A 13,075-nucleotide genomic window follows, 5' to 3' on the forward strand; every position below is an offset into this window, starting at 1 on the left:
GAAAAATGGAGGAAACTGAGGCATCGTCCTTCAGCCCAGTCACGGTAGGTAATTTCCTATAAAAACGTCTTTATTATAAAGATAAAAACAGAGACAGTTTGGTCTAGTGGTTAAGGCACCAGGCTGGAGACTGGGAGACAATGAAGTCTAGTCCTGCTTTAGGTATGAAAGCTGATTGGTTGACTTGGAGCCAATTACCAGGAGACTGTGAGTTCTAGTCCTGCCTTAGGCATGAAAGCTGGCTGGGTGACTTTTAGCCAATCACCAGGAGACGGCGAGTTCTAGTCCTGCCTTAGGCATGAAAACATAGCAACATAGAAGACTGATGGCAGAAACGACCTCATGATCCATCTAGTCTGCCCTTATACTATTTTCTGTATTTCATCTTAAGATGGATATATGTTTATCCCAGGCATGTTTAAATTCAGTGACTGTGGATTTATCAACCATGTCTGCTGGAAGTTTGTTCCAAGGATCTACTACTCTTTCAGTAAAATAATATTTTCTCATGTTGCTTTTGATCTTTCTCCCAACTAACTTCAGATTGTGTCCCCTTGTTCTTGTGTTCACTTTCCTATTAAAAACACTTCCCTCCTGAACCTTATTTAACCCTTTAACATATTTAAATGTTTCGATCATGTCCCCCCTTTTCCTTCTGCCTCCAGACTATACAGATTGAGTTCATGAAGTCTTTCCTGATACAGTACGTTTTATGCTTAAGACCTCCCACCATTCTTGTAGCCCGTCTTTGGACCCGTTCAATTTTGTCAAAACCAAGTGGAGGACTTTGGGTCAATCACCAGGCATGAAAACTGGGTGGGTGACTTTAGGTCACTCCCCCTCTCCAACCCATTCCACCTCACAGGGTTGTTGTGGGGAAAATAGGAAGTGCATTGAACATATTTGCTGCATTGAGTTACTTATTAATAAAATTAAGTCAGGATAAAAAAATCAATAAATAAGGGGAAGGGGAAGGATGAATGGAAGGAAGGAAGGAGGAAGGAAAGGATGAATGGAAGGATGGATGGAAGGATGGATGGAAAGAAGAAAGGATGAAGGAAGGAAGGATACATGGAGGTAGGGAGGAAAGGATGAATGGGAGGAAGAAAGGAAGGAAGAAGGAGGGAGGGGGAAGGGAGGGAAGGATGATAAGAAGGAAGGAATGGAAGGAAGGAAGGAAGAAGGGAGGAAGAAGGGAGGGAGGATAGGATGAATGGAAGGAAGAAAGAAAGGAAGAAGGAAGGAGGGAGGGAAGGATGACAGGAAGGAAAGAAGGAAGAATAGAAGGAAGGAAGAAGGAAGGAAGGAAAGCAAGGATGACAGGAAGGAAGGAAGGAAGGAAGAATGGAAAGAAGGAAGGAATAAGGAAAGGATGAATGGAAAGAAGAAAGGATGAAGGAAGGAAGGATACATGGAGGTAGGGAGGAAAGGATTAATGTGAGGAAGAAAGGAGGGAAGAAGGAGGGAGGGAAGGAAGGATGAATGGGAGGAAACAAGGAGGGAGGGGTAAGGGAGGGAAGGATGATAAGAAAGAAGGAAGGAATGGAAGGAATGAAGGAAGAAGGGAGGGAGGATGGGATGAATGGAAGGAAGAAAGAAAGGAAGAAGGAAGGAGGGAGGGAAGGATGACAGGAAGGAAATAAGGAAGAATAGAAGGAAGGAAGAAGGAAGGAAGGGAAGCAAGGATGACAGGAAGGAAGGAAGGAGGAAGGATGAAAGAAAGGAAGGAAGAATGGAAAGAAGGATGAATGGAAGGAAGGAAAGAAGGAAGGGACCCTTTTTCCTTAGCCCGTCCCCAATACCTCAGATTCTTCCTGAATTCAAGTAGCAACTGCCAGACATAAAATCTGTTGCTTTAAACCTGGAAAAGAAGAAGAAAAAGTGGAAAAAACCCCAAACCCATGTTTTCATATTCTAACATTTTCCTAAACAGGGGGCAATTTTTATATGGCTTTACAAGGAGCAGGTTGCGCCCTGCGTTACCTAAACAAAGTCCTCTCAACTCACTCGTGGTTCTCCCAAAAAGTACTTTTTTTTTTCCTCCCACAAGATTGCAACTGGATTTTCTGGGTGGGTTTTTTTTTTGTTCTTTGAAGACGTTTCGCTTCTCCCCTCAAGGAAGCTTCTTCCGTTCTGACTTGCACGGTGGGAAACGGTCAGAACGGAAGAAGCTTCTTGGGTTTGGGAAGCGAAACGTCTTCAAAAGGGAGGGGGGGAAAAAACCCAACCAGAAAGTCCAGTTGCACTCTTGGGAGGAAATAAAATCAATGAAGCCTCTTTGGGACAAAGTCCTTCCCTTCCCTGCCAGCCATTTCCAGGGGAGGCGGGTGGGGAAGGGATTTGCCTGTCCAACAGGCTGGCGATCCCCTTTGCCATCCCAAATTGTCCTCCCCACGATCCACAGGCCACCAGCTTCCTCTGCGGTGAATCCCACCTGCCTCTCCAAAACCACGAGGACCAGAAACTTGCTTTTTTGAAACCCAGAGGGCTTCCAGGCGACCCGCCCTCCTGAGATCTCCACCGACTTCGAGGATTGCCCCGAGGGCGGGTCCGAGGTCAAGAGTACCCGGGTGGGTGTACACGCGTGCTCCCGTTCCCACGAGACTGCCCGCACCCGCGCCCACGTGACCGGCCGCTCCGCTCACCTGCAGCAGCTCGCCGCCCTGCGAGACTTCCCAACTTCCTGCCACGCCCCCTTCTCGGCTCGGCCATTCGGCTCGGCTATCGGGCGGACACGCCCCTCCGGGCGCATCCAGCCAATGGAGGGTGATAGCTGCGTTGCTGGGAGACCGAAGGCCGGCCTTTTCTTTTTTTCCCCTTTTTGGCTTGATTCGTTCTTTTTGCTGGCTTTTTCCCCCCTAATTCTTCTCATCTTGTTTTCTCTCTCCCTCCGTCCACTCCTTCCTTCCTTCCCTCTATTCCTTCCTTTTTCCTTCCTTCTTTCCACTTCTCTCCTTCGTTCCTTCCTCCTTGTATCCTTTATTTATCTTTTCCTCCCTTCTTCCTTCTTCCCATTCTCTCCTACTATTCTTCCTCCTTGTATCTTTTTTCCTTTTTTCCTTTTGTCCCTTTTTCCTTCTTTCTCTCCTTCCCTCCCATTCTCTCCTACTATTCTTCTCCTTGTATCTTTTTTCTTTTGCTCCCTTCTCCCTTCCTTCTCTCCTTCTTTCCTCCTTCCCTTTCTTTCCATTTTCTTCCCCCTGCCCTCCCTTTCTTTCCCGTTCCTTCCTTCCTGTATCCTTCCTTCCTTCCTTTTTTCTGTTTCTTTTCCTCCCTCCCTCCTCCTTTCCTCCCTCCCTCATTCCTACCTTCTTTCCTCCTTCCCTTTCTTTCCATTTTCTTCCCCCTTCCCTCCCATTTTCTCCTGTTCCTTCCCATATCCTTTCTTTCTTCCTTTTTCCCATTTCTTTTCCTCCCTCCCTCCTTCTTTCCTCTTTCCATTTTCTTCCCCCTACCCTCCCATTCTCCTTCCTTCCTGTATCCTTTCTCCCTTCCTTTTTTCATTTCTTTTTCCTCCTCCCTCTTTCTTTCCTCTCTCCCTCATTCCTACCTTTCCCCCCATTTCTTTTCCTCCCTCCCTCCTTCTTTCCTCCCTCCCTCCTTCTCTCCTTCCTTCTTTCCTCCTTCCCTTTCCATTTTCTTCCCCCTACCCTCCCATTCTCCTTCCTTCCTGTATCCTTTCTCCCTTCCTTTTTTCATTTCTTTTTCCTCCTCCCTCTTTCTTTCCTCTCTCCCTCATTCCTACCTTTCCCCCCATTTCTTTTCCTCCCTCCCTCCTTCTTTCCTCCCTCCCTCCTTATCTCCTTCCTTCTTTCCTCCTTCCCTTTCCATTTTCTTCCCCCTTCCCTCCCATTCTCCTTCCTTCCTGTATCCTTCCTTCCTTTTTTCCATTTCTTTTTCCTCCCTCCCTCTTTCTTTCCTCTCTCCCTCATTCCTACCTTTCCCCCCATTTCTTTTCCTCCCTCCCTCCTTCTTTCCTCCCTCCCTCCTTATCTCCTTCCTTCTTTCCTCCTTCCCTTTCCATTTTCTTCCCCCTTCCCTCCCATTCTCCTTCCTTCCTGTATCCTTTCTCCCTTCCTTTTTTCATTTCTTTTTCCTCCTCCCTCTTTCTTTCCTCTCTCCCTCATTCCTACCTTTCCCCCCATTTCTTTTCCTCCCTCCCTCCTTCTTTCCTCCCTCCCTCCTTCTCTCCTTCCTTCTTTCCTCCTTCCCTTTCCATTTTCTTCCCCCTTCCCTCCCATTCTCCTTCCTTCCTGTATCCTTCCTTCCTTTTTTCCATTTCTTTTTCCTCCCTCCCTCTTTCTTTCCTCTCTCCCTCATTCCTACCTTTCCCCCCATTTCTTTCACTCCCTCCCTCCTTCTTTCCTTCTTTTCCTCCTCTCCTCTCCTTTCCCTTTTCTTCCTTCTTTCCCTCCCATTCTCTCCTGCTTTTTCCTTCCTGTATCCTTTTTTTCTCTTTTCTTCGTTTCCCTTCCCTCTTTCCAGAAGTGTCTGCAACATCTTCTTTTATATAACACCTGACCAAAACGGGATGCAATATTCCCATAAGGCTTTATAAAGCGATATTACTAGAACTTGATTCTATCCCACCTTCACCATTTGAGATGAAGGCGAAGCTCTTCGCGTGTCCTGCAGTCGAGATCCGTGTTGCATTTTCCCTGGTTTCTTCCTTTGGAGGTTCATAACCCTAAACCAGTGACGGCAAACCTATGGCACGGGTGGCACATGGAGCCATATCTCCTGACCCGCGAGCCGTTGCCCTAGCTCAGCTCCAACGTGCATGAGTGCCGGCCAGCATGGAGGCTCTGGGAGGGCGTTTTTGGCTTCCAGAGAGCTTTGGGAAAGACAGGGGAGGGCGTTTTTACCCTCCCTGGTTCCAGGGAAGCCGTTGGAACCTGGGGAGGGCAAAACACGAGCCTACTGGGCCCACCAGAAGTTGGGAAATAGGCCATTTCCAGCCTCTGGGGGGGAAAAGCTGTTTTCGCCCTCCCTAGACATTGAATTATGGATGTGGGCACTCACACATGCACGATAGTGCACGCCCATGCTCTTTCGGCCCCCGAGGGAAAAAAGGGCTTCACCATCACTGCCCTCACCCTTTGGGTCTTCTCAATGGCTGAGCTTACCCCCTATAACCAAGAAACATAGAAACATAGAAGTCTGACAGCAGAAAAAGACCTCATGGTCCATCTAGTCTGCCCTTATACTATTTCCTGTATTTTATCTTAGGATGGATCTATGTTTATCCCAGGCATGTTTAAATTCAGTTACTGTGGATTTACCAACCACGTCTGCTGGAAGTTTGTTCCAAGGATCTACTACTCTTTCAGTCAAATAATATTTTCTCATGTTGCTTTTGATCTTTCCCCCAACTCACTTCAGATTGTGTCCCCTTGTTCTTGTGTTCCCTTTCCTATTAAAAACACTTCCCTCCTGGACCTTATTTAACCCTTACGAAAGCTTTCACACACTATCCAACAAGGAGTGAAGTTTCCACCTCCAGTTACTTTTTGGGTTGTAATATCCTACGTCGGGCCGAGGTTATAATTCAACTTTTTTACCAGCTTAAAAAAAAAAATCCACTGATTAATTTGGAAGCATAAAACAGGGGAATGTTATGGGGAACACAGAGATATTACAAAAACCATACCCCACATGTTTATCAACCTGGGCACTTTTAAGATGTGTGAACTTCAACTCCCAGAATTCCTGGGCCAGCATGTTTTAAGATGGAATTCCCCAACTATAATGTCTTAAGATGAATGGACTTCAACTCCCAGGATTCCCCAGTCAGATTGCTTTAAAATGAACGGACCTCCATTCCCAGAATTCCTCAGCCAGCAGACTTTAAAACAAGTGTCCTTAATCTTGGCAACTTTAATGAGACTAGTGGACTTCAATTCATAGTTCCCTCTAAGCTGAGCAGTGAGCAATCGCTCACTTAAAAATCATCATCAACTCAGAGTTTTCCAAACCTGCCCAGAAGCCGAGAGGGAAAGAGTGAGAGGGAAGGAGAGAGAGAGGAAGAGAGAGAAACAGATAGAAAAAAGAGAGGAAGGAAAAGAGAAAGAAAAAGAATGGGAGTAAGGAAGAGAGAAAGAAAATCAAAATCTAGTTTGAAACTAGCTCAACTATTTAAGGGGCATTTTGATATTGATAGAGTTGCCCTATTATGAGCTCACTGTTATAGACACACAGTACCGTATTTTATTTTGAAATTCTCTGAGGCAAAACAGGGTGGGTTTTTTATTTATTTATTTGTTTGTTTGTTTGTTTATTTGTTTATTTATTTATTATTTGTGTGCCGCCCAGTCCCGAAGGGACTGCCGCTCAGACACTATACTTTTCCGCCCACCCCCCAAAAAAATTAGAGGGAACACTGCTTCAATTCCCAGAATTCTCCAGCCAGCTATGCTGGCTGGGGAATTCTGGGAGTTGACGTCCACAAGTCTTAAAAGTTGCCAAGTTTGAAGACCTCTCCTTTAAGATATGTTGGCTTCAACTCCCAGAATTCCCCAGTCAGCTTGCTTTGAGAGGGGTGGACTTCAACTCCCAGAATTCCCCAGCCCGCATGTTTTAAGGTGGGAGGATTTCAACTCCCAGAATCCTCCAGTCAGCTTGCTTTGAGAAGATTGGATTTAAACTTCCAACCAGCATACTTTAGGATAGGTGGACTTCAACGCCCAGAATTCCCCAACCAGCATGTTTTAACATGGGGGGAATTCAATTCCCAGAATTCTCTAGTCAGCTTGCTTTGAGAAGATTGGATTTAAACTTCCAGTATTCCCCAACCAGCATATTTTAACATGGGAGGAATTCAATTCCCAGAATTCTCCAGTGAGCTTGTTTTGAGAAGATTGGACTTCCACTCCCAGAATTCCCCAACCAGCTTGCTTTGAGATGGGTGGACTTTAATTCCCAGAATTCCCCAACCAGCATATTTTAACATGGGAGGAATTCAATTCCCAGAATTCCCGAGGCACCATGCTGACTGGATAATCCTGGGAGTGGAAGTCCACACTTATTAAAGTCACGGAGTCCGAGAAGTAACATCGCATTATAAAGTAATTTTTTCCCCTCTCAATTGGAAGAGGAATGCAAAGGGTTTTAATTAGATCCAGAGAAGACACCCCCCCCCCAACGGTCCCCGAATTTCCACGAGAAAATTAAAACAGAGGCATTTTAGATGGGGTGGCAAAGGTTTTAGGCGTGAAAACCAGTTTAGTGACTTTGGGCCTAACCTTCTCCCTCGGCCCAATTCATGTGGTGGTGGTTGCTGAATAAGGACAGGGATGGGCTGCTGGGGGCTCGCAGGGGTTCGGGGGAACCTGTAGCTAAGATTCTGGGCGGGTCGAAGACCCCCCAAATCCCACTCCTGGCTGGCCACACCCACCCTGCTTCTCCCAGGAGTCCCCACGCGGCCTCTAAGTCCAGGCAAGGCCTGCCGTCTTCGGTACTACTAATGCGCCTTCTGATGCTGTCAGAGGCGGTGCGCGGCCGTTGGCGCGAGATTTCACTTCTCTGCATGTGCAGCAAGCGAAATCTTGTGTGAAGACGCTCGATGTCGTCGATTTCCGCCGATGTTTTTGCTTCCGCATAGGATAGGTGGAAAAAGTTGGCCTAGCCATGGTCTTTCTTCTTCTTTCGTCCACTAAAGGATGATTACGCCGCCACCCCAAAATTACTTGTAAAGAAAAGTTGAGCGGGAATTTACAGGACCGCCTCTTGCCGCATACCTCCCAGAGACCAATAAGAGCTCACAGGATTGGCCTCCTCCGGGTCCCATCGACTAAGCAATGCAGGTTGGCGGGACTGCAGGGGAAGGCCTTCTCTGTGGTTGCCCCGGCTTTGTGGAACCAAATTCCCCCTGATATCCGTACTGCTCCCACCCTGGTGGCCCTGCGCAAAGCTACAAAGACCTGGCTTTGCCGACAGGCCTGGGGGGCCACAAATTCACAGCTTGATAGTCAACTGTAAAAATGGTATGTATATGTGTGGTTTTCTTTTTATAATAACTTTTTATTAAACTCTGATTTCATCTATTTCTCTCTATTTTAATGTTTTTTTTAGTTTGTTATGTTTTAACCTCAGATAATAATAATTATTATTGTTGTTGTTGTTGTTGGTTGTTATTATTATTTATAATAATAATAAACAATAATATTTATTATTAATAATAATATTAATTAATATTAATATATATTGATATTAATATTAATAAATAATAAATACTTTATTATAATAATAATTTATTAGATTTGTATGCCACCCCTCTCCGAAGACAGTCAACTGTTCAACTTCTTTTACTGTTTTGTATTTATTCTTATTGTACTTATACCGCTGTTGTAAGCCGCCCTGAGTCCTTCGGGATTGGGTGGCATAGAAGTCAAATAAATAAATAAAATCAATCAATAAATAGATGGCTGGTCAGTTTGGAAGGGAAAGTCCTTCCCCTGTAATGGGATAGAAAACCAGTCCATCCACACTCTGATCTATAATATTCCAGGGTGATCACAACCTGGGGATCTTCCTGGATTCAGACCTCCTAGTCAGTGAACAGGTGACAGCTGTGGCCACAAAAGATATCATTTGCTGCGCATGCGCAGAAGTGAAATATTTTTTTGGGGGGGGGCATGCATGCACCCATTGGAGGCGCGCAGCTGCGCACATATCCTGAAAATCTCTACCAGAACGGAACACTTATTGTTTTGGTAGCAGTCCATCAGTGACTAAGAATAAGACTTGGGCGAAAAACGGGCCTAGTGGAAGTTCGGGAAAGCCTCCGGAGCCTTGGGAGAGCTACCCCGCACCCGGCCCGGTGCCGGAGACTGACTAGGCCACACCCACCACCCAGCAATCGGGCCGAGAAGAACCCCTTGCTAAAATCTTTGAAGCCCACCCCTGAATACGGATCCTGGTGTAGGCCACACCTTGAGCCGTACAAAACGAAGGCGGGAGACCGTACGTAAAATAAGAGACCCACACCGTATAATGGAGATATATATCTATATATCTATATCTGTGTTAGCAACAGCAAAGCTCTTCTTGGGCTCCCCGCCCACCCCCCCTCTGATCCAAACACGGATCTCGGCTGGGTTCGCAACAACAACCCTAAACCTGGGGGTTCGAGAGATCTCGCGACGGCGGCGTGCAGATCGCCTACAATGCCCAAGCGACAGATTTCGACTCGAGCTTCCTCTGTCGATTCATACCCTGTTTGAAGATAATCGGCTGGCTTTCGTAGCCCTCCCCTCCCCCTCCGGAACCCAAAACGACACGGTCCCCATTCCGGCAGTCCCCCGTTGCGCGAACCCCTGCTTCTCGGAGACGGGTTCTAGGTGGGAAGGGAACGACTGGGTCGCGGGGAGGGTTGAGGACGGGGAGGCGGACCGAGGAGAGTCCGTCTCTCCCCGAATCGGAATCCAACCCCACCCCACCCCAAAAACGCTTGGATGGGAAGAGATGCAGCGGCCGTCCGGTTGATGCAAAGTCTGGTTACAATCAAATGACGAGATGGAGCGGTCTGCGGCGGCCCACGAGGAGGTTGTGGTTTATCCTCCAACCGTTTTCCTCCGCCGGTTGAGCCGCGCTGCCCCGTCCCCCCTCAGTCAAGGGGTCCCTGGAAAATGAGCCGGACGAAACCCTGCTGGCCGGTCAGCCAGGTGCCGCAGAAAGGGCAGGCGGCATGGAAGGCATGGGTGCCGTGCGGCAGCGGGATCTGCGACCAGTACTGGACAGTCTTGGCGGAACAGACGTGGCCACAGGGGCAGAAGGCGTGGGTGGGGCGTCCGGCGTCCAGATACAGCCCGGCCTCGTAGCCCAGCCAGAGAGGCACGTAAGGGCCCAGCCGCCGACACATGGGGCACTCGCGCTCCAGCCCGCCTTTCTCTTTGCGGAACCCCCAGTTGTGAAAACCGTGGACGTGGCCACAGTTGATGTAGACCCACGGCTGCTGTTTCTCCACCACGCCCCGTTGGGCCAGGCTGGGGAAGGCCAAGGTGCTGAAGCCCACGGGGCACTGGGGACGGGCGGCGTTGACCTCTTGGCGCAGCAGCTCCAGCTGTTGCAAAGTCGGGGTGCGCAGGAGACCCTCCGACGTGCGCCAGAGGAGCGTGGCCCCGCAGAGGTCAATGAGGGAGCCGTCCTCCAGGATGTTGGACTCCGTTTCCACCTAGGATTGCGGGAGAAGATGAGAGATTAATAGTTGGAAGGGACCCTGAAGGTCTTCTAGTCCAACCCCCTGCTTAGGCAGGAAACCCAATTTATTTATTTATTTATTTATTCATTCATTCATTCATTCATTCATTAATTCATACATACATACATACATTCATACATTCATTCCTACAAAGGAATGATTGAGTCTGTCATGTGCACCTCTATTGTCTGGTTCGGTTCTGCAACCCAACAAGACCAACACGGACTTCAGGCAGGAAACCTTATTCATACATACATACATAAGAATGATTGAATCTGTCATCTGCATCTCTGCAAATGTCTGGTTCGGTTCTGCAACCCAACAAGACCGACACAGACTTCAGAGGAGAATCAGAACTGCAGAAAATATAATTGCTGCCAAACTGCCTGAGTATTTATTGTATTTATTCTGTTGTAAGTCACCCTGCGTCGGTTGAGAAGGGCGGCACAAAAATCAAATGAATGAAAGAATAGAATAAAATAGAATAGAATAGAATAATCTTATTGGAAGATTGTTTATTTATTTATTCATTCATTCATTCATTCATTCATTCATTCAATTTTTTGATGCCGCCCTTCTCCTTAGACTCAGGGCGGCTTAAAACATGTTAGCCTTAGCACTTTTTAAAAACAGAGCCAGCCTATTGCCCCCCACAATCCGGGTCCTCATTTGACCCACCTCGGAAGGATGGAAGGCTGAGTCAACCTTGAGCCGGTGATGAGATTTGAACCGCTGACCTGCAGATCTATCAGTCAGCTTTAGTGGCCTGCAGTACCAGCACTCTACCCACTGTGCCACCTTGGTTTCATGTCTCCGTAGTCCTTCTTTCCGGTAAACTACCCAATTCCTTCAACCTTTCCTTCGTATGTTCTATCCTCCGGTCCCCTAATGATCTTTCTTGCTCTTTGCACTCCTAAATCTCCTCTTTCTCCTAATCCTTATAAATCCCGAGTTGTAATCCACTCTCGGTGGATAACTCTACCGAGGCGTCATCCACTCGTCCCCGTCGAATCGCCAACCTACCAGCTTTCCCCGCTGCTGGGCGGAGCGACTGTCCCGCAGAGCGTAGACGTTCCCGCACACCGAGATCTCCCGCCAGACTCCCGGAGTGGAGTCTTCGCTGAAACCGCCGTTGGGATGCATCACAAGCACGCCATTCGTGGTCAAGCCATCCATGAGCCCGTCGGGGGTCCTCCATTTCGCAGCTCTCTCCTGCCAAAGAGAGACGAGGCATCAAAGTCTGGTTTTAAGGTCCGGGTTGGCCAATGCCCCACTACTCCTCACTCAAACCTACTCAGGTGAAATTCAACCAGACTCTAGATCCGTGATGGTGAACCTAGTTTTTATTAATTAATTTGTTTGTTTGTTTGTCCGTCCGTCCGTCCATCCATCCATCCATCCATCCATCCATCCATCCATCCATCCATCTATCTATCTATATATCTATCTAGTCAAGTACATATTCTATTCTAGAATATAGTTCCCCTGTGTGGAATCCACACTGCATATCAGATATTAATACAAGCGAAGGAGTCCAGAAATAGTTCACAAGAAGAGTCCTTCACTCCTCCTCACGTAACAAATTACCCTACTCCTCCAGACTTCAAATACTAAATCTAGAAAATTTACAACTACGTCGTCTGCGAACTGATTTAACTGTCGTTCATAAAATCATACATCATAATGTACTCCCTGTCCGTGACTACTTCACCTTTAACAACAACAACACAAGAGCACGTAATAGATACAAACTGAATGTAAATCGCTCCAAACTTGACTGCAGAAAATACGATTTCAGCAATAGAGTGGTCACCCCCTGGAACTCATTACCTGACTCTGTTGTTGCTTCCCCCAACCCCAAATTCTTCAACCTTACATTATCTACAATTGACCTTTCCCCTTTTCTAAGAGGTCTGTAAGGGGCGTGCATAAGGGCAATTTTGTGCCTAATATCCTTGTCCTACTGTCTTATTATTCTTTCTATTACTACGTTCTACTTATGTTATGTTATGTTAATATGTACTATAATACTATACTTGTTTGACAAACAAACAAACAAACAAACAAACAAACAAACAAATAAATAAATAATATTGGTGGTATACAGAGATATAATAATATTTATATACATGATACTAGTAAAAAAAACCCAGTAGGACAAGGGATTAAAGGCACACTGGTGCACTTATGCCCGCCCCTTACTGATCTAGACGTTACGTAGGATTAGGTTTTATTTATTTATTTATTTAAATATTTATTTAACACAGTATTCCAGTTCTGGAGACCTCACCTACAAACAGATATGCTACAAAAACGGTGGAAGGCCTTAAGCATAAAACTTATCAAGAAAGACTTCATGAACTCCATCTGTATACTTGACTCTTGACTTTGCTTCTCAGGGGGTCACAAAAGGAGGATCACGTCACACACACACCCTCCCTTGGGACTTTGCAACGGTCATAAATAATGAGCCCATGGCCGAGCGCCCAAATTTTGATCGTACGTGACCACGTGGGATGCTGCAAAAGTTGCAACTGTGAAAAACGGCCGTAAGTCCCGATTTCCAGTGCCGTTGTGACTTTGGACGGTCAATAAGTGAATCGCCGTAAGTCGAGGACTACACGCACGCGCGCACACGCAAGACGCTGCCTGGTGACTCACTCACTCCAAGGAAAATGTTGCGGGAAGCGTCGAAACCAGCGGCGTAAATCCGGGCGGTGTAGGGAGGGTTTCTCTCGCAGATGACGCGGCAGGCAAAGCGGGATATAGTACTTTGGGCTGTCTGTCCATCCACGGATGAGTTGGTGCCCGGGGTGGTATCGGTCACCACAAAATCGATCATGCTCTCCGTTGAGCGGCCGATCTGGGAAACAGAGA

The 13,075-nt window shown here is 47.0% G+C and overlaps 2 protein-coding genes across 6 annotated transcripts in view; both read right to left on the reverse strand.

Moving 5' to 3' along the window:
• Window positions 1-2,715, reverse strand: part of DPP3 (dipeptidyl peptidase 3) — a 32,567-nt gene extending 29,852 nt beyond the window's left edge. Inside the window, exons 1-2 of one of the 4 annotated variants that reach the window (XM_070766250.1) lie at window positions 2,646-2,715; window positions 1,803-1,861 (exon numbers count right to left, since the gene is read on the reverse strand). The gene's annotated coding sequence lies outside the window, so the exon portion shown is untranslated. Of the gene's footprint in view, window positions 1-1,802; window positions 1,862-2,434 lie in introns of all 4 variants that reach the window. The other 3 variants (XM_070766252.1, XM_070766251.1, XM_070766253.1) reach the window with 3 other exon arrangements.
• Window positions 2,716-8,992: 6,277 nt separating this feature from the next.
• Window positions 8,993-13,075, reverse strand: part of PELI3 (pellino E3 ubiquitin protein ligase family member 3) — a 24,841-nt gene continuing 20,758 nt past the window's right edge. For both annotated transcript variants that reach the window (XM_070766773.1, XM_070766772.1), the window contains exons 5-7: window positions 12,864-13,061; window positions 11,222-11,410; window positions 8,993-10,171 (exon numbers count right to left, since the gene is read on the reverse strand). In XM_070766773.1, the coding sequence (XP_070622874.1) occupies window positions 9,605-10,171; window positions 11,222-11,410; window positions 12,864-13,061 (954 nt within the window). In that variant the 3' untranslated portion in view covers window positions 8,993-9,604. The remainder of the gene's footprint in view (window positions 10,172-11,221; window positions 11,411-12,863; window positions 13,062-13,075) is intronic.

This window comes from Erythrolamprus reginae, chromosome 13, assembly GCF_031021105.1.
Source record: "Erythrolamprus reginae isolate rEryReg1 chromosome 13, rEryReg1.hap1, whole genome shotgun sequence".
Lineage (NCBI taxonomy): Eukaryota > Metazoa > Chordata > Lepidosauria > Squamata > Dipsadidae > Erythrolamprus > Erythrolamprus reginae.